Source organism: Seriola aureovittata, chromosome 5 (genome assembly GCF_021018895.1).
Source record: "Seriola aureovittata isolate HTS-2021-v1 ecotype China chromosome 5, ASM2101889v1, whole genome shotgun sequence".
Lineage (NCBI taxonomy): Eukaryota > Metazoa > Chordata > Actinopteri > Carangiformes > Carangidae > Seriola > Seriola aureovittata.
In genome coordinates, this window is record NC_079368.1 from 15606411 (window position 1) to 15632430 (window position 26020).

At 39.4% G+C, this 26020-nt stretch overlaps 2 protein-coding genes and 1 long non-coding RNA gene across 5 annotated transcripts; 2 read left to right on the plus strand and 1 right to left on the minus strand.

Moving 5' to 3' along the window:
* Positions 1-9: 9 nt before the first annotated feature.
* LOC130169699 (uncharacterized) lies at positions 10-1971 on the plus strand. Its single transcript, XR_008827861.1, has 3 exons — positions 10-61; positions 1285-1340; positions 1447-1971. It is a non-coding gene; the product is annotated as an uncharacterized LOC130169699 (long non-coding RNA).
* Positions 1972-4428: 2457 nt separating this feature from the next.
* LOC130169887 (hydroxycarboxylic acid receptor 2-like) lies at positions 4429-5912 on the plus strand. Its single transcript, XM_056376932.1, has one exon. The coding sequence runs from the start codon at positions 4444-4446 to the stop codon at positions 5416-5418; it is 975 nt and encodes a 324-aa protein (XP_056232907.1). The 5' UTR covers positions 4429-4443; the 3' UTR covers positions 5419-5912.
* A 672-nt stretch (positions 5913-6584) lies between these two features.
* On the minus strand, positions 6585-25708 carry kntc1 (kinetochore associated 1). Of its 3 annotated transcripts, none has more exons than XM_056377436.1 (62): positions 25601-25708; positions 25036-25188; positions 24761-24881; positions 24335-24450; positions 24011-24089; positions 23779-23856; positions 23652-23686; positions 23454-23564; positions 22865-22958; positions 22699-22751; positions 22475-22587; positions 22319-22373; positions 22130-22228; positions 21974-22017; positions 21806-21868; positions 21619-21694; positions 21250-21375; positions 20938-21104; positions 20715-20826; positions 20332-20475; positions 20183-20239; positions 19950-20021; positions 19687-19806; positions 19124-19267; positions 18938-19033; positions 18652-18755; positions 18445-18547; positions 18227-18361; positions 18002-18121; positions 17495-17567; positions 17120-17187; positions 16732-17033; positions 16442-16614; positions 15861-15961; positions 15390-15534; positions 15225-15281; positions 14976-15139; positions 14731-14835; positions 14516-14644; positions 14021-14137; positions 13815-13924; positions 13508-13724; positions 13155-13244; positions 12898-13063; positions 12503-12561; positions 12172-12388; positions 12011-12084; positions 11673-11883; positions 11235-11347; positions 11046-11101; positions 10551-10629; positions 10340-10464; positions 10104-10239; positions 9895-9990; positions 9621-9677; positions 9325-9379; positions 8980-9043; positions 8673-8802; positions 8464-8553; positions 7764-7918; positions 6987-7089; positions 6585-6751 (listed from the first exon to the last, which is right to left on the minus strand). In XM_056377436.1, exons 1-62 carry the CDS (start codon positions 25643-25645, stop codon positions 6716-6718), a joined length of 6708 nt encoding a protein of 2235 aa, XP_056233411.1. In that variant the 5' UTR covers positions 25646-25708; the 3' UTR covers positions 6585-6715. The 3 variants fall into 3 exon arrangements, with proteins under 3 accessions (XP_056233411.1, XP_056233410.1, XP_056233412.1); XM_056377435.1 differs by having other exon boundaries at positions 22316-22373; XM_056377437.1 differs by lacking the exon at positions 25601-25708 and adding an exon at positions 25468-25515 and having other exon boundaries at positions 22316-22373.
* Between the last annotated feature and the right edge of the window lie 312 nt (positions 25709-26020).

Below are 26020 nucleotides of genomic sequence, written 5' to 3' on the forward strand. Positions count from 1 at the left end.
CCAAGCTGCGGCGTCGTTACCGGAGATGCATCGCGGCTGAAGGAGGAAACGCAACAGCAAAGTGAGTGTGTTTGCTTTGCATTACGTGGATGGATCCTCCCCCAAGGTGGAGAAAATCATCATCGTGTCCTCTAACATCACATCCTCCCACACGCATGTCAGTTTTTTCAACCGCAGAAAATAGGTAGCCTGTGTGAAGTAATTTCAATCAGCTTTTCCGTTATCGTTTTGTACTGTGTATTTCCTTTTTTTTTTTTTTTTTACTGTCTGTCGCTTTCAGCTGTGTGCAGTGACGTCATTTCAATGAAATCAAAACTCATGAGGATTATTTCAGCGTTTTTTTCTTCTTTTAATCCCGACATTGCGTCTGCTTGTACAATAACAGCCAAGCAGTGATGACATAAACCAGGAAATGAATCTCATGCTGAAGTCAGAGGATGTGCCTTCATCGGAGTACACTGCTGTGACATTGTGCTATGACGCTGGGAAATATGATATAATTTAACAACTTTATGCACTCAAAAAGAATAACATAATTCACGATATTTAATACAAACAATGGCATTAAAGCAAACTCAGTCATAGTGTATAGGATTTTATTAATCAGAGTAGTAAATGTGGGTGGAGGTAGTTGTGTGCCAAACACATGCAATTTTTTTTTTTAAAAAAGAAGAAAACAATACTGACAAATCTTTAAAATAAAATGGACAATCCTCACCGCGCCACTGAGGTCCTGCACACAAAGGGAAATGAATGAAATGTCAGAATGAGTTTGATAAGCGTTTTATCAGTCTATCATTTTATTTCCTTTCACGGCTGTACACCCCATTGTTCTACATTTATGACAGATTCATTTAAGGACATCTTGTGTTGCAGCTTCTTTCTTAAGCTGCTCAAAGCTTTAAAAAGTCATGTCATCAATGGATCATCCATGTAGTTCATCCACTTCTGATTATTTAAATGTCCTCTTAGGTTTCTTCAGTTCGCTATATTTTTACTTCCTCAATGGAGTGGTTTTTTGTTTTTACCATAGAGCATTGAGTCTCTTGCTTTGCCCAACATTACTCAACTTGGCTGTTAGACCATACGACTGTGGTATGTGAACAGACCTGATTTGTTTGTCTCAGTCACAGCTTCCTTCACGTTTTATCATTAGATAGCTTCATTCAAATCGACAGTTAACACATACTCTAAAATTGTACAGTGCAACTGGTTTTCATTGATTTTCATTTAGTTGACCACATGGAGTCTGACTTCAAGTTATCAGTGTTGTTTCCCACCTAGATCATGTGCAGTTCTTCAGCTCCACACCAAGAGCAACTGTTCGACAGCAGACTAGAGTAAGAAAATTAACACGCTCGTCATTTCCTTTGTACATTTTAGGCTTTGTCTTCATTCATTCCTCCTCAAGGTTGTAAGACTGGAATTTCATGTTCCTTGCACCAGGTGGAGCACAGACCATGATGTTTAGTTCCCAGGTATGCAGGTGAGGGAAACACAAAGGCTGATGGGACAACAGGATAAGGATACAAAAGGACACGATTGCCCTGCAGGCCAAACTGGCTCTTTTACATTTTTCTATCAAGCAGTCTCTGAACTGGCAAGGCCCTTATCACATCCATGGATGAATGACCGAGTGACAGCTGGGACATGAGAAAAGCTGTGTGACTGATGAAATTACGTTATGCCTATGAGTCATATGAGAAAATCTATGTCTGCATTTGCATCGGGCTCTGGATTCTTCTTTTGTCACTATGTAAAGAGCTATATATAGATTTTGTATGTACATGTCCTGTACAAAAACATTAATTCATCAAATGCTTAGCAAGTCTCACTCCTACAGCCTCTCCTCCTCATTCACCCTCCTACTTCGATGCATATGACTCTTGTGCCTGTATTAGTCACAACGCCTTTCAAAAAATAGAGAAAAAACAAGTTGCAACAGCATGACTGTTTATGACATATTTTGTATAAAACACTGAAATTAACATTTTTCTCGTTCTTTCTTTCTTTACTCATTTCTTACTAAAATGAACTTTGCAGTCAGCATACTCCCACAGTTTCCTATATGATCCACGAATGATGACTAAAAACTGACAATGCTTCAGATCACATAGTCACAGTCTAAAACAACAGTCCTGCAATAAATCCTCCCTTTATTACGGTTATAATGTTGTAATGACAACTCTCAGCCCAAACTGATCATAACCTTCACGATGGGAGGATTTACTGTAGAACTACTGCCACTGCATTTGTTTTAGCTGGGTCTATCTAATAAACTACCACTTGTATATTAAAGTGTATATTAAAAACAGCGTTTTCAAATGTTATCCACCAGACAGCAGTAGAGGTTTAAGTATGATCAGTGTGAGCTTCCTGACTATTTGACACTGTACACAGAATTGGTTCAGTGATGCAAACCAGGCAACATAAACAGGCAATACATTTATTTCATTCTTCCTCATATTTCTAAAGCATTCTCATAAACAAAGTGTTAGACCATCATTAAAACCAATGAATTATTTTCCCCTGAATAAATTCATGATTAACATGCCCCACATCTATACATCCCTATATCCAAACTTAACCCAACTCCCTCATCAAAAGGGGAAAAAAGAATAGTTAACATGATATACTCTACTCTTCATGTACACACTCGCACACAAACCTGTCCAAATACAGGCAGACATTCATGCATGTGTGCACCAACATAAATCTTCACGTGCACTTATCAGTTTTGTGTAAGGAGTTTTGACCCTGTCTCACAGGACAGACTTGCCCCTGACCTAAAAGACATAGCAGCCCTGGCTAATGCACAGTTGACCAGATTTACTGTCAGATTGGCTCATGCAAGTCGGTCAAACAGTGCTTGGATCCACTGTAAATGGTTTCCCCATGTGTCCAAATATACAGCATAGCCTTCCAAACCAGCGACCACTCTATTCATCAATCTCTGAAAAATGGCAGGCACATTTCATGGACCAAATGTAGTCACCACGAGTAAAGGACTGAAGGTGTTTTGAAAGGGGCAACTGAGACTCCAAGTTCTCCACTGCATCATGCCCTGCATGATGCAGTCATCAGAGACATTCACATCCTCTTTTATATCCTCTGCCAGAAAAGATATTGGGCATACATCTCCCATTGGGGCTGCCACTCCCACTGGCTGAATCACCGCTAGACTTCATGCAGAAGTAGTGGTGGGTAAATTAAAAACAGATCCTGAGGACCAGCACTCCGGTGACGCAGCTGGACAGTCACAGAAGTGTCTCTGAGCATATTGTTCTTGCCACACTAATGCACAAAAATAATAAACTAAAACAATAAACGTGACCAGTCACCCAGACCACATTTCTTGTGCCTTTCCTCAGTGTAGTTAGGTCTATCCAATAGCATTGCTTGCTCTGACACACACCAGACTACATCGATTGCATATAGGCCTGTGGTGGGGACAGCATACGAAACCTCTCAAACTCAAATTAAAACCACTATGTGTGAGTCTCCCTTTGACACTACTGCTTACAGATGGCAGCAGACCAAAAAAAAACCACACATGTAAAGGCTCTCCCCAAGGTGCATTGTAAGTATTCACCAAGTAAGGGAAATACCCATAATCACCCAACTTCTGAGGAAACACTAACAAGACATTTTCTAAAGAAATTTGTTACTAACTTGGCTCAGGCTTGTAACAACATAGGGAATCTTCACACATAAAAGTCTTTTGCCAAATGAATTTATAGGAAAACAACATGGAGTGTTAAGATATGAATGTAGTCAGAAGTGTAAGGCATATATGGCTGTAACACTGAATGAGAAATATTATTATATTATTATTTCCGAGAGCTGAGACATTCACCCAGTCTTAAGGTTTTCGTTAAATATCAATCAGCGTGCATCATTAGTATGGTATGGTAATGCCACAGAGTCTTTTTCTCATGCTCTGTGTTCTAAAAGTGGACCACTGTGATGTGGCTTATTGCTGCAAGCTGGTGGGTTGTGTGACATCATTCTTCCTGCAAAAAGCTGTATTAACTCCCAGTTAAGAGTCCCATTTTATAATGTTGTATCTGTGTATCTAATCTATGCAATAAAATAACTCATTACAGATTTGTATACAAGCCTTAAGGCTAAACTAATGTTTATGTAAACATTGCCACAGTTCAGTATGTTGTGAACTGATAATACTGCTTACCTGTTGGCACCTTTGATTTAACTATTCAACTTTTTGTATCTTTCTAGAGAAATATAGCATCACTGTGCAAAGTAGATAACTAATTCTGCACATTAACACTTTAACAAAAGCAGAACCTCCCTCCTTCCTGTGAAGACCAAAACCACAAATTTGCTTCCCTCTTAGACTCAGGCTGAGACTCACACGAAGACTCAGACACCCAATTGCTTATTTCCTTAAACTGCAGCCTGCCAGGTAGCACCTTACGCAAGATGCAATGCCATTTCAATGGAACTGTGCTGATCAGTGTACTTCCCCCACTGTTGGTGACAGAATTTGTTTTGGGAATCATCGGCAATGGCTTGGCTCTTTGGATCTTCTGCTTCCACATGAGACCCTGGAAGAGCAGCACGGTGTTACTCTTCAACCTGGCAATGGCTGATTTCCTGCTCAACATGGCTTTGCCTTTCCGTGCCAGCTACTACTCCTCTGAGCTCAGGTGGATGTTTGGAGACCCTTTCTGCAATATCTGCCTCTTCATGTTGTCACTGAATCGCAGTGGAAGTACCCTCTTCTTGATGGCTATTGCGGTGGACAGGTACATGCGTGTGGTGCATCCCCATCATCCCATCAACTCTTTGAGTGTCTCGAAAGCCATGTTTGGAGCACTTGCAATATGGATACTCACAATTTCAATAACCGCGCATATCTTCACTTTACGACATGACAGGGAATCCTACTGTGAAAGCTTCATGATTGAGACTAAGCCCCACCGCAACCTGACTTGGCATAGGTTTGAGTTTCTCTTTTCCTTCTACGTGCCTCTGTTTGTGATACTCTATTGCACCATCCACATTTTTAGCCACCTGAGAGGGAGACAGCTGGCACAGCAGGCAAAGATCAAGAAAGCTCTGTTCTTCATTTCAATAGTAGTGGTGCTCTTCATCATTTGCTTCCTCCCGAGCAACATGACACAGCTGCTGATATGGATCAAAATCCAAAAGGTAAACAGCACCCTCAACGAATCTCATGTCTGCTCTGCCTTGGAGGACCTGACGAAAGCATTTTACATCACCATTAGCCTGACCTATCTCAACAGCCTGTTGGATCCTGTGGTCTACTACTTCTCCAGCACTGCCTTCAAGAACATCTGCCGGAAAGCTCTTCATCTGCCCCAAGCGAACACTGCGGACAGTACAGAGAGGAAAACTCGGGAAACAGGCTCCCAGTCTCTCAGCCAGCTGTGATCACGAAGCCAAAATCAAGGAAACAATTATAAGATGCAACTAGCAAACAAGCTAAAGATTCTAATTTAAAGTGACGCATTTCTCCCTATGCTGTCATGTGAATGCTATAGCCAGCAAGATATTTTTACTTCTCTTATAGTTATCAAGTATATATTGATTGCACTTAAAAATAAAAAAAGAATTGTTTTTGCAAACATATGCTTGTAAAAAAAACTGAAATATTTTATGTTAAAGTGAAGTTATTGTTGAAGAGAAGCCTTGTAGAAGTGATACAATCAGCAAATTGGCTAAATCATTTGTTACTGCACAATATCCATTTACATTAACTCATATTTAACAAACGTAAGCTACTGCTGATACCAGGCCGCAAAGCTCCTGAATGTATTGAACTGAGCAATTTAACGTCTCATGTGAAAGGAAGAAGGACATCAGACATTTTTTCATTCTTCATACTTTTTCATGTCAAACAAATAAAGATTTTTATCCTCATTATAGTAATGTGGCATGTTCTCCTGGATTATTTCATTTGAAGTTCACATAACATGAAATGCATACAAGCTCTTATACATAGACTAAGTACAAATATGTCACTACAAAAAATGAGTGTCATAAACCAATATAATGAATAATAATAATAATGAATAAAGCAAATTATAAATATGCAGTAAAAGGGGTTTTATTCTGGTTAAAATAAATTCTGGCGTCTGACCCCTGACCCAGTTAACACCAATAAGTATAGATGATTAAAATGTCTTGGTTTCCCCGAAAGGCAATTCATAAAAATAACTGCATGACACTTAAGAACAAACATTTCCTTAATATTTACATGGTACAAGGCAAAGCAGAAGTGATCTCAAACTGACTTCATGAATATGAATGTGCTCACTGTACTGAAATAGCCTCCCCAGACAGCAGTAGAATGGCAGTACGAATGTGCAGCTGACAAATCTCAAAGGAAAGTTTCCAACATCTTGTGGAATCCATGCCACGAAGAACTGAGTGAAAGCAAAGAAAGGGCCTGACCCAGTATTAGTATGGTGTTCCTAATAAAGAATGTAATTATAAACAATCTGGGAGGTAATAAACTAAGAATGGATTAAAAGATGTTGATTTTTGATCTGCTGCTTCTAAAAAGAGTTTTCCCCAAAGAATTCCTCCACACAATATTCAATAATGAAGCATTTATTCAAATATTACACGAACAATTGAAAGATAAATGTCAAGTGCAAATATTGCATCTTAGCCCAAGATGGTGCAAGTAAGATTATATAAATACAGCTGAAAGCATAGTGTCAGTTCATCCTGAAACTCCATTTTCCATGTTGAGAAACTCCTGAAAACCAAATTACAGAAGCAGAATTACAAGTCTGGTATGTTTCTATCACAGTAATCACAGGGATGTAATAGTGAAATAGAAACGCTATGTAATCTGAACTAATAAGATGAATATAGCTCCTTGAATGAATATAACATAGATACAATTTTAATGTCATCAAACACCAGGTTAACTCTTGTGGTGTGGCGTTTCTCCCAGACTAAACCGGCGCCAGGATGTCATCTTCAGTTACCTTCAGGCAGCTCGGTGAAGGTGAGCGGTTCGTCAGCGTCTTCCCTCTTTGATGCTCTCTGTGTTTCATGTAATCATGAATGAGTGAGTCAGCATCATCCTGGCTGAGGAGCACATTAAAAGAATCTGATGTGAAGGACTCAAATCATACATTTGAAAAGGTCTACATTAAATTTCAAGCCCTATATAACCCAAAAACTACATCGATAACTTAAAATTAAATTAAACCAAATACTGAAACGACATTTTAGCTCAATGAGAACCCAGAGCACAGTTTGTTCAGTTTTCCTGCCTACAGGGATGAAGTTGATTGAGAAAGGCCTTTAAATGTTGGTTAAATTTAAAGCATCACTTGCCACAGAAACACCAGCTATAGCAGAAACAATGCAAACCATAATTAGTATCGTAACTAACATATTATTTCTATGTTTTTTATTCTGTCAGAACGTTGCCATTCATGATTGATTAACTATTCTCTACTCACTGTCCTGTACCTCTCAGTTCTACTGATGCGCAAAGACAAACAGAAAGCAAGAAAGAGGGAAGGAGGGAGAGGCAGGTTTTATGTTAGAAGATGTAGAAACGTCACCACAAATCAGTGCTCATTTCCAGTTTATTGTCAGTGAGTGATGTGGTAAGAGCAATATGTCAGAGGAATATCACAACAAGTCACTATGTCAGTTTTTTTTTCATCAACTTAGATCAGAAATGTTTATGTTGCTTTCCTCTGATATTTTGTGTTGGAAAAAAATAACAAACAAGATAAAGAAATACGTACCAGTTCTGGCTGATCAGGTAGTCCACCAGGCTTTTCACCTGGTTAGCCTGGCCACTTGACACCATGAACTGCTTCAGATACTTAAAGTGTTTGGTCTTCAACAGTTTCTGGTGCTGACCATTTTGGCTGATGAACGTTAATACAGTCTCCCTGACCTGAGGGGTCATTAAAGGTAAAAATGTAATGTCATATAATAATGTGATATAGTAAAGGCGAAATGAAAAGAAATGGCAATAAAAGTTGCACCAGACATCCCTTTTCTTTAAATTTATAAATTCCAGCAGCACACGCTGTTACACACATTCAATATCTTTACACCATCAGATCCATCTAACATTGGTTCCTGTTTACTGAGACTTAGCTACAGTTACCCAGAAACATCAAATTTTACGAAATATGTAAATATGCAATAGATATACAGTATATGCTTGTTACATAATATTCAGTCAGGGGAACTGTTACAACAACAGCGGTGTACTCCATTATATTAAAAAATGTATGTGTGCTTGCTATTTAAAATACATGAAAAACGGAGACAGTGAAAGCTGCAGCTGCAGCTGAAAATACAAAGGATCAAAGATGTGGAGGTGTTGAAAGTGTGAGTGTAAGTGCTGAGTCATGAAAGCAGCTGAATTGTCAATTTGTAGAGCGAAAGATGAAAGTAGTTGAAATTCACATTTAACCTAAATTCACATCTAACCTGTGAGGGGATTCCAGCCAATTCCCCAGTGTTCATAAGATCTTCCACCTGCTCAAGGACGGTGACCGGGTTACAGACAGACAAGAAGCCCTGGGAACAGCAAGAAGACAATAACGGTCAGGACAGTGTGATTGTAATTAAGAGTCTAAAAGACACAGATCTTCCAAAAGGTTATTTCTAACATGTTGTATTAACATGGACACACTCACCTGGATCTGCTGAGCCTTTTTGTCGGCACAGGGGATAAGAAGGAGAGTTCCCAGGGCAAAGGCAGGCAGATTGAACTGTGCGAAACGATTGGCAATTCCTATTAGGTCCAGATTCAACAGGAAAGGGCACCTTGGAAAGAAAGCACCGCATATACAAACAATGTCACGTGCAGACAAATACTGTTGCATACAGATAAGCAGCACAACAGATACAATGTATATAAGGCGTCAAGCTGAAGCTAATTTGCAGCCCCTATCCCTGGTTAGGCTTTTAAATAATAAATGACTGAACATGAATAAAGCGTACTTGATGAGGAGAACAAAGGTCCTGTAGAGTGTTGCCTGTTGATCAGGACTCAGAGGAACAGAAGCTGTCAGCAAGAAACAGATAAGACGGTCAGCATTGAAGAGCTACAGTGAACAATGACAACATGTATATCATCAAAAATGCAAACACAGTAATAATGATGATACATAATGATCAGATACAATTTCTGTGGATTTCTGGACATATTTCTATAACTGAATATTGCCATTCAGCATCAATTATTCTACCAAAAATGTTGTATAATAAAACATAAGTCAGCATCAAGACAAATAAATCTATGTTGTTTGTGAACAGACTTGAATTTCAGTGTTATAAATCAAGTACCAGAGACAAAAGGTGCCAGTATCATACTCCTCCAGGTCCTGGAGAAACTAGCAATCTGGGGAAAATACAGAATAAAGGAAACACTATCTTAGAAGTGTATCACACATCAAACACAACTGCCCCAAGCGGCTGAATATCAGAGCAGTGGCTCTCTATGAGTCATGTTTATTTTGGTGTTATTTTACTAACAATCAAAAGACAATCATACACTTTGGGACTACATTTTACTGAATGCATTACAATGAAACAGGAAATACAAACAACAGATTCAGTTCTTTCAAGTAATGAACTGTTACCTCCCACAGAGCGGGCACACCCACTACTGCCTCTAACACCTTCTGGAGGTCACTGATCTGAAGAGAGGAAACACATATATGCAAGTTTTTTTTCAAAACACATAGCTGAGCCGTCTTTATTTAATGTATTTATGGATGTTGAGCAGTCCATCCCTATCAAGAATTTTACAAAACCTGGAAATAAACTAAAGACAGACATCACATGAGTGAGATATTGTGTTTCATTTTCTTTTACTTCTTGAAACTGAGAACTTCCTTGTGCATGTTTCCTTACCAAGTTGAAGCCAAGCAGCTTCTGAAGCAGACTGTTCCACAGCTGGGGGTCGTACACCTGATACTCCAAACACAGGTCTGCCACCAACCGCACTGCCTGAAATGAGGTGGGTGAGTTTGTGTGCATACAGCCTGTGTGCTGCGTGTAACATTTCTCACCTAGTGAAGCAAAAATGGAGTAGCTGCAATAGTTTTAATGTCAGAAAGTACCTGTGGCTCATGACTGTGGTTCTTCCACAACCCTTTAACCAGTCCTTCTTTGGGACTACTGAGGAAAGACTGCACCGTGTAGGGGATGTTTAATGCCTCCAGTTGGGATACAAACATATAGCACTTCAGGTAATATCTGCATGGAAATATAAAATGCAGAGGCATTGCTGAAAATCAACAAATCAACATAAATCAACTTCAGTTCATAGCGTTAAACAGTTATCATGCCCTCATACTGGATTTTGGTCCTGGGGATCTGTAACCGAGCCTCCAGAGTGTCTGAATCGGTGAGGCGAACGAGACAAAGCAGAGCCCGAGTCCGATGGCAGAAGGTCAGACGAGGCCCAGAGGAGCTGAGGGGCTACAAGAGAAAATCCGAAAACAGACATCAGCCACTTTTTTCTTGACACTTTGTCCAGTAGCGACTCAATGCACTTTATTCCTCACCCAGGTTTCGGCAGACAGGATAGGGTTTAGAAGACGGACAGCATCATCCATGGGGCAAGATTGCAGCATGTACACCACCCTGAGGACATTTAAACAAAACCAAAACAAAACAAAAACAAAAAACTGATCCAACACATTTTGGTGTTACAGCTCTTCCCCCAGTAATTGTGGTTGTCAGAGATACAGAGACATTCAACCTAATAAACAGTAAAATGCCACTTTCATTCTTCAGACAGGCAACTGAAAAAGACAGTTGTACGCTAGACATACTATTGTACTGCACATAGTAGTGTTATGAAAAATGTATTCTACCCACAGATGTGTGGGTCCATGTAATAATTTCAACAGAAAGAAAGCAGTGGAAAAAACCTTGTACTTTTTTGATTGAATTTTATAATAAAGATAATAAAAAAAATAATAAAAAAAACATAATTAAAGTGTATTCAGATGCAAAATGCTGAAGAAAAAATAAAAAAAAGACAGTGATGTCTTTACCTCATTAAGTCTGGGTCCTCCTCAATGTTGCTGACACATTCATGATTGCCAATATCCTTTATCAAAAAATAAATAAATAGTTCTGTTAAAATTCTACACAATGGACACAAATTTGGTAAAACACAAAGCAACTAGATGAAAAAGGAAATGGACAGAAACTGTGAGGGGTAGGCTAAGACAAAGACAAACCTTGGCAACAGCAGGACCTGTTTTGCAGATCCACTTTTCCAACATCATGTTTCGGATTTTCAGGAGATCCACATTGTTGACTGTGGCTATCTCCTTAACCGCAGCGTGTATGTCTGAGACAGAGACAAATGAAAATCAAGTTAAAAAGACCCCACATTGTTGATGACGTGTTCCCAGTCATAAGCTGTGAAGCAGGATAGTGTAGTGTTATTAAGTAGATAATAATTTATAACTGACTGTAAAACAATTCAATGTCATGGAAAGCAGTACAAAGCAATATATATATTGCTTTGTACTGCTTTGTACTATATATATATATATATATATAGTCTTCAAGTGCTGACCTGGGCGTTCAGTTCATAAGAAAATAAAAGCCAATCTCATAGAGGAACCTTCATCTCCTTCAGCTTCTAAAGCAGGCTCCTGTATTGTTCTTACCGGGATAAGTTTGACCCCCCGAGTCTCTGTAGCGCTGCTCCACGCTGCTGTGCTCATACAGGGCCACGATGAGCTTGGCTGGCAGCCCAGTCAGTTTCAGATGCTCTGGGCTGTTCAGCTGGCTGGCTATCAACATGTTCTCAGTAGCCGAACGCTGGAACTGCATTTTCAGCTTGGAAAGAAAGGTCTCCCCTCTGGCCCGCGCTGCCTCCTGCTTGGGATCAGACGTGAGCAGATGAAAAACAAATCCCAAAATGTATAAAAAAAACATTTGAGATTTGGGGCATTTTTAAGTTTGATAAAGTATATTTCTCCAGGTGAAAAACACTGATACAGACCTCAAGGTTTGGATCTTTCAGCCATGCATCTCCAAGAGCCAAACAGAACCTAAGGGACTGAGTTTTCTCATAACCTGTAAAGAGCAGGAAATGAGTCAGTGTATACAGTGTATGTACAAACATCAATCAGTGTAGAGTAAGGACTAATCTGCAGGTCAGACCTGGTGGTAGTTCCTGGGTGATCTTGTGGGCTGTGGCAGCAGCCCACTCTAGGCTCTGGATGCAGTGGATGTACTTCATCATGGTCTTAGCCACCTTGAAAGTCTCCTTGTTGTAACCATGACCGTGACCTTTTTTCCTCTGCTCTAAGAGTAGAGGTTTCATCTTCTTCTCAAACACATGGTTCGCTGCTGACATATATAACTTGTCAAGGCTCACCTGAAAAGAGACGGGAAGATTTGAATAACCTCGATAATGCCAAACTTTATGGATAGTTCTTTAACTTTTGTGATTTTACAGAGTAAGACCGCTTTTTAGATTACTGTAATGTACCTTCATCAGTTTGCTGATCAGAAGAAGTGTAGGGAAAGTCTCCTCACTGAGCTCAGGAGCTAAACACAGAAATGTTTTTTTAGTTTCTTCAGTCTTAACACATCAACAACACAAAAAGTCCTAGATGGTAGGCACAGTCACAAGTGTTTAAAGTTTCATCTATCACCCACTTGATCAACTTAACTGTAGTCTGATTTACATGTGGTTAAAAATTATGTTATGAAATGATGTTAGGACCTAGAATGAATTAAGAATATTTCCTTCCTGTTAGGTTACACCTACCACCAACAAACAGCCAGTGCAGATCTAATAAAATCAGTCGAGTAATCATCATCAAGGTAATTTGAGTTTGTCAACAATAATACTGAAGAATGAAAACAAGAAAACTAACTCACAGATAATCTTCCAGAAATGTTTGGTCTGCAGAAGCAGGTGGAAGGGCAGTCTGCTGTTGGACAAGAGGTTTGGCAGGAGGCTGTTTTCAAGAAGATACGTGTTCTCCACGTCTGATGGAGGGGAGACGCGCTTATAGGATTTCAGGTGCTGAAGGAGGCCCATTGCCTATGCATTAAAAAGACATGATTGCAAGTCTGCAGAATACTTTTGAAAACAATGAACCATTTAATGTTAAATGTGCCAATTTATTTTTTACCTGACTTATAGAAAAGCTGGTCACATTCTCATCTGCAGCTTGTATGATCTTCAGCACTACTTCAATCCTCTCGTAGTTGTAAGGGCTGAGCTGTATGAGAAAGGCATTTTGCAGGTTAAGTGAATAGTCAAACTTAAATTGTATTTGGGATAGAAACACCAAAAGAATTTGACACTACAACAGTTTCAGTGGTGTAGTTTAGACTTGCCATTGCTGTGCTAAATACAGTATTTCAGTGACTGGTTTGGCAAGTGAACTAAAAAAGCATGTGGAAATTGCTTTTTGATGTTTCCTTGAATCAATTGAATCAACCTTAACATTGAAACCCCCCCCCCCCAACCCAATGCTCAAACCTTGAAAAAGGCAGCACAGAGACTGTCGGTGAGCTCGTTGGTGTTGTGTAACATCGGGATAATCTGCAGGACTCGCTCCAGTGCGTCTGCATGACACAGAGGCTGCACCTCTTCCGGTCCTGCACCCAGGTCACCTGCACCTTCCTCATCCTCTTGGAGCAGCAGTAAGGTGGTAATGTACTGGTTGATCACACAGTCACGGTCTAAACCAAAGGTGCTGCAGATGTATGCAGAGGGTGACTTTTAGCACAGTCAGGACCCTATTTTATATTCGACATTGAAATAGACAAGATAGTGAGTGGCCGACCTGCAGTACTCGAGGATGATGTCTGGGGTGATCTTCCTGTTCTTCACTAGAACAGGGATCAGATTACGCTTCATCTCAGGCCGCTGACGGAACACTGGCTGGATGGATATCTGCAGCACAGCAGGGGTACAGATGTTAAATGTCAAGTCATGTGAGAGACACCAAATGCCTTTTGCCTTGGCCCTTGAGCTTAAGTGCTGCATTACCTCTAATTTGCCAAGCTTGATGCCCCACTCAGCATCAGTGATGACGGAAAGAAACTTCTTTTGCTCCTCTGCTTCATCGTACAAGCAGCAGAGATTGGCCCCGATCTTGGCCACAGACTGAAAGAAAAAAAAAGAAAAGAAAAAATAAATAGAATAAATAAATAAATAAATAAAAATTCAAAACACAATTGCTGATTAGATTTGCTGAATATAATCTATCTATATAATCCATATAAAATGAATATAGATAGGGATGTACATAAACAGGTAGATGTTTATAAACTGTTTTCTTCGACAAATTGCGAGATGTTTGGTGATGTTTGATCTTAATACGCTTATGTTTATGATCTCAATCACAAAAGGTCATAAACTGTGAATACGATATTTAGTGATTGAATGGTAATTTATTGCTGCAAGCAGGATTCAACAAATACAATACATACAACAAAAAGGGTTCACAATAAAATAAAGAGGAACAGTGATCATATGGCCTACCAAGATTTTGTCATAGTTTTGCCAGGTGTTGTCAATAACCTTCCACAGTATTTTGAAGACTTCTGCTTTGGAGAGAAGCGTACAGAGTCCAATCGCAAATTCATGATCGACCACTCTCCAGTTGAACACCTGCAGCACACAGAAAATGGAGATACAGTTATTTATGCATTAAATCTGCTGCTACCCTCTCATGACAACGGACTCAGCAGACTCACCTTGTTCAAAAGGGCCACAGCCACAGCATTCACAGAGGATGTAGTCGTCTTTCGGAGATCATTCAGGCATATATTGTACTTCTTAAGCTCTTGGCTGTCATAAAGCTGAGAAACAAACATTACAAACATAAAATAATTTACTTAGTCTCACTGGCAAGTAGCTAAAGCTATAATGAGAGTATAATTGGTCCAGAAACACAAATGGCAGTGGCACTCACATACCACTGGACATGTTCCAGTCATACCTGCACACATAGCTTTATGTCCATTACATTAGAGGTGACATGCTGCAGGCAGCTGCCGTATGAGTTGACCAGCACTCTGAGGGCCAGCTCCAGCTGACTGCACTCTTGTAACATCTGTAACATGTTGGTCAGGGGGCCCAAGAGGGGCTGCAGGTAGTTTGAACCTACATGTGGGCCAAGCAAGACACAAGGTGAACTTTGAAAATTACAACTTTAAGAAGAAAAAAAAGTATCTTCTTAAATACTTACCATCCTCAAATGAGCAGTGTGACAGACAGGAACAGTCCAGTGGGTACAGTTTGGTATCTGCAACAATGGGAATAAATTAGCATAGCAGCTGATGATACCAACCAGCTGCAGAGTGCCTGTGGTGATGAAATCCTAGAGAGATGATAAATCTAAGAATCTTCCTACCCCCAGAAATAGGCAGCAGACAGTTGGTAATTTCATACTGAACAGGGAGCACGGACACTGGGTCCAGAACAATGCAATCTTCCTTAAAAACATCCTGGAAACTCCACTGAGAATATCGATCCTTTTCTGCCTCCAAGGTCAAATCCTGTGACATTACACAATTAAAACAGAGAAAGAGTAAAAAAAACAATTAATTATATATAATGTAATTTATTTATTTATGGGAAAAATCACATTAAATAGGAAGTCTTTCACTGTAAATGCACAAACTTACACTTGAAAATTATGTCTGATATGGCATAATTAATAATAATGGCTCTATGAGCTTTCACCTGGTAGATTTCTAGATATTAACTTGTAAAATATAAATAGCGATTTAAATGTCTGCAGACAAAAAACACATCAAGTACAAACCAGATCAAAATAAAGTAAATGAAGTGTCATTCTATGTGAAAAAGATGAAATACTGACCTTGGCTATAAAGCCATAGTTGTCCGATAACTGACACTGATGATAGACATCCATAGCTATCCGAGTGCACTTGCAAAGCTCCAGACAGTCAAGGAGCAAATCTGTAACGTTAATAATAATAATGATAATTACAACAACTTTAGGAAATTTGCAACTTACAAATGATTTGAAGCAATAGTGAACAGACAGACTCAGAACCCACACAAGTTCTCATGAACTTTTTAGCCTAGATGCTGTTTCAACTGTCAAAAAGTGTTTTCACTCCCTTTTGTCCTGAACTCAGTCAGAATCTTCAACAAGACCAGATAAACTATTGCAAATAACTTGGAAAGAATGATTTTTGCTTGTTCTACAGCCATGCTGTTTGAGTTGTAGATAGTACTTTTTACTGTGCCTAAGATGAGACTGAAGACAAATTTCCAGTCTCGTTTTCACAACAAATGTTTTTTTTTTTTTACTGTAAGATCCCTGCAAATAAACAAAGACCAAAGGTATATAATCTAATAGCTGATTTGCATAACAGCTATGCCCACCAACAAGAAGGTTTTTGAACATTACTGATGTTTACACATGTTGTTTACCTGAGTGGCACACAGTGATGGCCTGGCAGGCCAGATCGTGGATGACTGCTGGCAAGTCCATGTTATTGGGAATCACCATGGGAACATCTGCCTCCAGCATCTGGCATAATGTCTTGGCAGCAGTGAACAAAACCTTCCCTGTGCTGTTGTTATAGTGGTGTTCATACAACTCACTGAAGACACAAAAAAAGGAGGAAAACAAAAATAGAATTAAAAGATTACAACAGCAGGCCCCATCAGTTTCCTACCCCTATGTTCATACTCTCGGCAAAGCGTCCACACAAGCAAACCTGAGGATCTTGAGGGCCTTGTCCACCTTGCCCACTCCCAAAGCTCGCAGGGCCAAGTCAGACCAGAGCTCCTGTTCGCTGCGCTGCAGCTGTCTTCCTAGACGACGTAAGCCAGCTTCCGTGGAGATAGTCTTGGTCTTGCCATCTGGATCATTAGCCACAACTGGAGTTGTCATAGCCTTCCCCTTAGATGAAGTGCGGCCACGTGTGTTTTCATAGGCTGTGATGTGATGCTCCTGGATCTGTTTTCTGATGTTTGAATCCTCATAGTTGGAGGGGGTGAAGAAAACATCAAAGTCCTCCTGAAGAAACAGACAAAAAGGCTACAGATCAATCACCAAAGAACAGATGGAATGACATTCAAAAACATTTCGTAAATGAAGCTCACCTGTAGGTGGGCGATTGCCTTGAACATGATGAGGTTGTTCTCACACTCCAAGCTTTTAAGGGCATCGTCTGCAGAAGACATGAGACCTGGTATCACTCTTGGATGCTCAGGTGGACATTTATATCAATGTCTGCTGTTTTGATATCATTACAGGTGACACGAATAAAGAAAGGTTGATGTTCTGCTGCTACAGATTGCAAACTGCACTTTCCTGAAGCATCAAACACATGGAATACTGAGTCTATAGTCAGCTAAAGTCCTGGAGAGGTATTCATTGACTTGCTCACGACAACAACGAGGCATAGAAAAAAAAACATTTTGAAACTCTGACACTTTGCTGCTCATGTTTTAGAACTGAGTAAAATGAAAACTTACGTTTTTGGATTATGTGCAGGTATTTCAGAACCTCCACCATCACCTGAGCTATGACCATCTGGTGCTTCTTGTGCTAGTGGAGTCAGACCATGAGAAAGTGAAAGTTCAGATGTACAAACTGATTTAATGAACAGTATGCTCACCATAATGCTGTTCCACTTTTTATGTTCAGAGCTTGAGATGGCAATTCATTGATACACACACAGCACAACCCGTTAAATTTCATGTATGATCTACTATCAGGCATATTCACACTGTGTATGCATCATGATGAAAACCCTGTTATATCACATCAGATATCTGTGAGTGGCAGCAGAGATGCAACATTGAAATGTATTTTACTGCAAAGCAAGAACTACCTTTGGTTTTCTAAAGCATCTTAAAGTACAACAACATATGACTTAAGTAGTCTTGAAATGTAATTCATAAAATTGATCCTTGAATTACAAGTACCTAAAACACAAATCAACTTTTATTTCAAGCACATCTCATGTTCCCTCTCCTCACCTCATCAGAGATGTGGACTTTGTCCTCCAGCTGCAGCCTAGCCCAGGATGTGAGACGCTCAACCACACACTCCGCCTCTACAGTGGACAGCCTCTTCAGGACAGTCATGCATTCCTCAGTCTGAAAGCAGCACAAAAGACTTCCTACCAACATGCCAAGAACGCAGAAAAGCAAAATGCAAAACTGAAATTTGGTGATTTCAAATTTCTGCATAGATTAGCAAACCTTGCTGTGGCCAATCAGCTGGATGAGATACAAGTAATTTATCTGCGAGGTTGGAAGTTTGTATGCCTCAGCTAGTGTCAGGGAGTCCTCTAAAGACATTGGCAAGTCTTGCTTCAGGATGTATCTGATCAGTGTCTGGGGGAGACACATAGGAATCAGAAAGTGTAGGTGGGCATAACAGAAGTCATGTGTCACATAATTGCTCACATTAAACTTACCATAATTTGAGTGCTGTTAGAGAGGTTGAAGTTGCGGATCCCGTAGCCCCTGAGGAGTTTCCTTATCTCCATCAGACGGTAGCTCTCCTTTAAAAGCTCTTGTCTGGAGGATCAATCAGGTAGAAGAGAATCATATAAAGGCTGCTGATGTTAATCAATGTTGTTACTAATGGTAATGATTTCAAGGTGAGGACAATGTAAACATACTTTGGTCCATCCATCTCTAGGTACTGCTGAACCAGTTTTTCCACCACATTACTCCAGGGTACTACAGCTTTCTGCATGATCTCCAGCACAGCGTCCACCATGAGCTGGCAGAATATACAATAATGTGAGATTTCACATCTCCAAGATCAAATTTTACTGTTTTTCACCATCTTATTTTCTGTTTTTTCCGCTGTTATCATGGCAGGTTGTCATTCAAATATTTGTGATCATCAACCTTGATTATGTTGTGAACTGTATCTAAGTGTAGCGCTATTACGAAACTTACATTAGTATCCGTGATGCAACCTAGTACAGCCACTGCTTTGGCTTCCCATTCCGTGAAAAGGGTTGTGGTCTGAGAACTGCAGCGCTCCAGCAGATCCTAGTGAAGAGGAGAAACAAAGGGGCATTATAGTGCATTTGGAAAATTAAATGTTGACCCCCAACGGGTTTGGCTGTGGTGGAGTTTTACCTTAATGTACTGTAGAAGTAGCTCATCAAAAGGAATCTCATGCTCTTCAGCATACGGCAGGATGCTGTTTTCCACTGTGGCAGCGATCAGCTCTGGAGCCGGCACTTTGTCCAGCATGAGAAATGCAACACTCCGTACACTTCCCTTTCAAATTAACGGAGGAAAAAATTTATTAAAATAGGAACAACAAAACACCACCCACTCAAAATGTACTAAGAATAAACATCATTCATATACGTGATAATCAACAACAATATGATGTGATTTTTGGCAACAATGCCACAATACATTTAGAGAGTTTATTTCATTTGTTTTTTTTTTTTTGTAATCATCACTTTCATAATACAATTTTATACCTCTAGTCATCTACTGACATCTAGAGAAACAGATGAACATTGCTTTAAGTTTCTGCATAATTCTTTTCATTGCTATTTTATCCTCTTTTTGTAAAAATATTTAACCCTATAGTTAACTGTAGCCTGTAGCCCATAGGATGCATCAAGCTTGTTTGAAGCTTGGGTGTAATTAAAATAATTATAATACATCACTAATAAAAGACAAACCTTCTCAAAGACTGAAAGTGAAAGTCTGCAGTTGTATTTATGGTGGAGGTCCAGCAGTTGACGGAGGTTGGACACCAAGGACTTGAGGTTCTCCACCTCTTCTGCACTGTAATTATCATCCTTATAAAAAAAAAAAAGATGAAAACAAAGATAGACCATATAAAGTCAGGATAATTACGTCCCATTACATGCTCACAGGTAGACATTATTGTAAAAGTTCACACTCTGAGTCATAGAAAACAGAGAAAATGTGGCTAACTTACAGATTTCATCCATGTCCATAAAGATGGCAGTCCAAGCACTGCCAAGTCCAACCCGTTCTGTGGCCAAGCACCCTGGAGAAAAATGTTACGTTATACAACTAATTAAACTAAATAAAAAATAAACTAACCCTAAAAGTAATCTAAGATATATAATGAGTAGACTGTGGATCGCATTTCCCCCAACTTTATTTATTTAGCAGTTAATATGATGTTACTCCTGCTTTTTTATTTACCTTTTCTGTTAGCTCCAGATTCCTTGCCCTCTGCTCTAGCCATCTCGCCAGGATTTTCTATGGACACATAGACAGAACTTTTACCACTGAAATTATAGCACAATATGGTGAAGATGAGAGTGTTTTATGATTGAGTGAATGTATCCTACCTGTCTTGTTGGAAGCACTCTTCTCACAAAAGGAACAAAAACTGTCCTAAACCAAGGACAGAGGTCTTGGGATGGCAGGTCCTCTGGGATGGCACTGAGCACATCTTCAAGCTTGCTCTCATCAAACACCGCTGCAAACTCTCCCTGTCACAAAAGCCAGCAGTAAACAACATCACAACTGACACCAACACTACGATATTTCTCACACAAAGCTTGTTTTGTTTGGTCATTTTCATTGAATTTATGCAAGAGTATTATCTTGCAATATTTCCTTAAGTCGCTGATATAGTATATGTACACTACAGTGATCATGAGATACTTTGTACATTCATTCTGGTGAATGGACTGAAGCCCTTCTGATTTAATTAAATCAGACTTGCTACCTCGTATCTGAGCCACAGGAGTTGTGCGCCCTTCATGTCTCCTTCTCTTAGGTGCGTCAGAATGTCTCCTAGGTTGTCAGTGCTGTTCAGAAACTCAATCCAGGCAATTCCACTATGGATGACAGAGTAACATACTCACACATTAATACATGTAATGGAGAAACCACAATATGGAAAAAGTTACTTTATAACACAAAAATAAAGTGCTGGAAACTGGACCTACTTGAAATTTTCCAGGCCGTGCAGACTACAGAACGTCGCCAGCCTGGCCAAGGCCTCTTGGATCTGTAAGGAGGAGTATCGTGTGGCAGCGTGGTTTAGCATCTTCTCCGCTGTGTCAAAGGTGGGCCATGGCGCTTTGAGGCAGTATTCCACCACATACTGCTCATCCTAAGCAACATAAGAAAATTAATCTGTTAGTAAGGCGTTGATACTTGATACCAATTTTAATTTGCTAAGACTCACTCAAAAACTTGTGTTTCATCAGCAGGTACAAGTACTCAACGAGGCTCCAAAACAGCATTGTTACACTCACTGTGATCTTCATTAGGTTGGTTTTGGCCTCGTCCACAAGTTCAGACCACACGTCCTGTCCATAACCACCCACCGATGCAGAGGCCAGCTGCTCCAGCACAAAGTCAAGCTTAACCTTGTAAACAAGCTGAACAAAAATAGGGCTGTTAGTTGTGTGTGGCTACAGTCAGTGTAGAAAATTACCACCAGCTGAACCACCATTTTAAAGTACTACTTTTGAAGTATTTTTCTACTTTTAAATCATACTTCTCTGGTCAAATAGCAAACATCTTTCATTTTACTGCCCATTAAGGCCAAAGAACAAGAAGCCCACATCAGTCACATGAATTTCACAGCTCTTTACGAGAATGACAGACAAACATAAACTTACCTCTAAATCCAGCTCAAATGTGATGGCAAACTTTTCAGCCTCTTCAAACATGTGTTTGTGAAGAAGTCTGCTAAGTCTGGGAAGAATAGAAAAGTAAAGTAAATTAGATTGTACTGACATGGTACACATTATGGTTGCACAAACTGCAACTACTGTAGAAAAGTGTCCAGGAATTAAAATGAGGTACCTGTTTTCAGGAAGCGCCTCTGTGAAGCATCTGACAACAACAGAAGATATAGGCTCTCCTCGACTACTTGAACAAAACAAAACAAAAAAAACATAATATTATAAAACAATCACCTTGACACTCAAGTTGTATCTTAACATCATCGTAATCATGCAAAACCTTTCCTACCTTTCTGGGTTCTGACAAATCCCCTCAACCAAAAAAATTGTGTCCTGAAAACAGAAGAAAAAATAACTGACTTAAATATGCAGCAACATTAAGAGTTAAGTGTTATGTTAAAAATCCATATAAACAATTTAAGGAGTGGTGATTTTTTTTTTTTACCATGTTTATTTTTGTCTGCACAAGACAGGAGACTGAGGAGACATCCAGGGAGTAGCAAATAGTCATGGAGGGCAAAATTCGTATTTGCAGTGAGTTGATCTAAAAAATGAAAAACCAGCAAATGAAGTTCTGAATGGGACTTGAAATAATCACTTATTATACTTTCTTAAAAAGAAGGTGCACTACTACCTGGCTGCTGTCTTGCTTTGTCAGTGCAATCATCTTCATGCTGCCCTTGTCTTGGCTGTAATACATACATTAATTTACATTTTCAACATTGGTTAAAGGCAGCACAGCCCTCTGTATGTTCACAGCTACAGTATGTCATAAAACACTGATACATACGCCATCATGGAGGCGGAGCCACATTCTGTGGTGAGTTCAAAGTCATGAATGGCAAGGTCTGGCCAACAGTGGATCATGACAAGGAAATGCAGGTCCCAAAGACTCAGGACATCCTGAGACAGAAGAAAAACACAAAGTAATCCATATGTAAACTTCAAATACTTAATGACTGAATAACATGCACTGGTATAACAAATAGCTCATGGTGAAATCACTGAGCTCACCTCAGTGTCAAGAAGATACAAGAGATTCTCCACCACCACCATCTTCCTCACACCTTTGAAATTATCATAAGGAGATGTTACAATTCTTGCACAATATTTCTATTTATTTTTTTCTTTTACCTGATACCTTGTGTTTCTCTGGATTTTTTCCTACCCAAGCGCTTACCTGGAATTAAGTCACTGTTGACAGAGTGAGCAAGACACATCTTGGCCTGATGCGGGTCCATCATCCAGTGAGTCAAAACATTCTCTTTATCCCCCTGTGAAGATAATAATCTTCTGTCACTGCTTTATATAAGGAGTAATTATCAGTTCCAGAAAGGTTTTATATAGGGTTGAAAATTAATTCAAAACTTTGCCTTAATTTTGTGCTAAAGATTGGTTTCAAGTTCATCTTGAAAAGATACCTAGTTTGTGCGTTGCTCTACAGCAGCGCAACTGTTCTGAGAAACAGTAACAAAACAGCAAATCTAATCCTGCGAGAATCTAGATGCAAGTACTGTATGTGAACGCTTAATTTACAATAAACATTTCAAATTCGCTGCTTGTGATTTTTTATTTTACAGAAAAATGAGAAATATAACAGCATAGTATGAGCAGGGACTAAAATAAAAGGAGCAATAAATATTTGTATCCTACTCCATTAGTAGAGTGTCTTATATTTTGTCCTTTAAATATGGTTTCAGTGACATGTAACCAATGTTCATGACTGCAGGTTGTAATAAATTAATAAGACTTTTCTTACAGACACTCACCCCAATCATTAAGTGGATTTCATGGCCCTGGTTGAACATCACTGCAGTACTGCAGCCCTCGTCATGATAATCCTTAGTGGAGCAGAAGTCTATCTTGATGAGAGACTGAAGCTGAATTAAGGAAAAGAATGATTATTTACCTGCTGTTCAAAAAAAATTTATTTGAGAATGCATGGAAAGAAGATTGCCTTAACTTACCTCTTTCAAAGCTCCTAAATCCATTTTTTCAATGGCTGGGTTGGGAGGAAGGAAAAAATAAAATTTAACATTGGTCAAAAAAGTGGCTCCAACAAAACTTTACATGAGCTGTACAATATTTTGATACCTGTCTCGATCTTTGCCAAAGCAAGGTTTGTAATGTGGAAAAACCCATCCTTAATGAGAAGAAACACATGGTACATCCCTGTCAACCAGAAACACATGATTCAGAATTCAAATTCAGAAGAAAAAAAATGAGTCAACTAGAGAATAAATTCCAAATATGTTCATGTTCCCAACACACATTACACAATCACTTCTAACGACATATTCTTCTCATATCCATATAGAAATGTCACCTAAGGATGCCTTGTCCTCTTTTATGATGAGAGAGCGATATGTTTTCTTATCTCCACTGGATGCTTTTTCTACCAAAGGCTAAAAACCCAGAAAATGACACATGTTAATAATGTACATAGGTGAAACATACCATGCAGCGCAAACGAACCTCAGAAAAAGACTATAGCGGTTGCGATCACATATAGTTGAGTTTTATTCCTAAAGTTTTTGGGATGAATTCAAATAGTATGTAGACGAGAACAATGTAAGGTTAAACACAGAGTGGTCATATCAAGTGCAATCCTGCTCTAGTAGGCCTTATGGATATTAAACAACACTCATACCCTGGTGAGAAGGATTCTTTTGTGTGGAACATAGATCAAATGAAGGTTTCCATTTCTTTCACAGACCAACAGAAACTGTCCCTCCAGGCACACATCAATAGCATCCACATCAGTTTCTGAAAAATAAATCTTAGTATTAATGTTAAATAGTTACTGTGACAGGTCAAACTTGCATTATTAGAAGGATATAATAAAATCGGGTATGCAACCTTTACAGCAACCTCAAACCTATTTTGTTTTTGTTATAAATGTATATATTTATATATTGATAAAGAGAAAGCAATGTCCACAGCCATCTTAACAAATTCTTGGACCAGCTGATTTGGATGCAGCCACACAGTCATCTCAAGAAGAAACAAACTGATATCTGACAGATTGTAAACAGAGTGAAGATGCAAGAGGGGGACATAAAATAAATCTGTATACCAAAGTGAAGGAGCAGCAGGATGGTCTGATAGCTCTGGTCAAACAGGATAACTGTCTTGTCAGCAACAACAATGCTCCAGTTTGAACCACTGGAGGCGGAGAGACGGGGATCTGCCTGCACCTGCAAGAATCAGGGCAACATACCTCCATAACACCCAGTATTCTTCGCTAACACAACACACCTGGACGTGAGCGTGTAGTAAATACGTGGTGGAACACGGATACTAGAGCATGTTCAAGTTCGTATACATTAAAATACTGAATTCAAACATTACCTCATTGGGAGTGGAGATTTTGACCAGAGTATCCACCTGATACAAGCCACTACAGTTTTCCTCCCTTGACACACTGCCCAAACGGACAGTGTTTGTATCCTCGTTGGTCAGAAGTTCAACGTCGCTCCACGTCGCCATTTCGTGAAGCTTCACCTTACACGGAAGAAAAGTGATCTTTTATTATTGTGATACAAGTATGCCTCGATACGAGTTGTTCAAATACTTGAAAATGCGATCGATTAGCTCGGCTAGCTAAGTTAGCATTATCTAGTAATTCAATTGTCTTTCATTGACAGCTTCTTGTTGTGATAACGATAATGCTAGCAGTTCAGGTGAGAGTTATAAAACCAACTAAATTTAAAATGAACTGCTGATATCTATGAGCAACGGCGCATTGGCGAATAATAGTGTATATAGTTGATAATAACTCACCGCTGAAATAATCAGACAACCATAACTCAACAGTATTAGCTTTAGAATTTGGCGGGTTGCTCTAACAGTCATCAACGTTTATTTTCCCCTGAATTCTGCCTTCCAGATACAGCTTCCGTTGAAGGGTACTTACATATTCTGCCTTCTTCGTAATGACTGGCAGAAGTAAACTGCCCATATATTAATGATATCCCATTATAGTTTAAATCTCATGCATTTAATTGAGACGAGGCTTGTTTCGGCTCTACACAAACCGAGAGTAAGTGCTGCCTGACAGGCTAGATTTAGGGAAAATAGCAATAATAATTACACGGGGGGGCGGGGCATTGCAGAACTGCCCCGAGAGCATTGCTGTGTTGCCAGGTTGGATGTCTTTCTGTTTATTTCGTGGTTTACTGCTACAGTTTCGACGGTGGTTTAAAGGTTAGGGAGCTTCCATTCACTAGTAATTATATATTTTCAGACTACTGAATAAATTAACAAGACATTTTACAGGGGATTTATAAGAAAAATACTAGCGCCATTCCTCGTATTTTAGTTTATCAAACTTGCA

Excerpts from the sequence above, each read along its gene's own strand:
- LOC130169887 (XM_056376932.1), top strand. The coding sequence starts at position 4,444 with ATGCAATGCCATTTCAATGGAACTGTGCTGATCAGTGTACTTCCCCCA.
- kntc1 (XM_056377435.1), bottom strand. The coding sequence starts at position 25,645 with ATGGGCAGTTTACTTCTGCCAGTCATTACGAAGAAGGCAGAATAT. Across the intron at positions 19,034-19,123 it reads TACTTCTACAGTACATTAAG|GATCTGCTGGAGCGCTGCAG; the intron begins GTAAAACTCCAC and ends CCTCTTCACTAG. Across the intron at positions 6,752-6,986 it reads CTTCACCGAGCTGCCTGAAG|GAGTTTCTCAACATGGAAAA; the intron begins GTAACTGAAGAT and ends TTTGGTTTTCAG.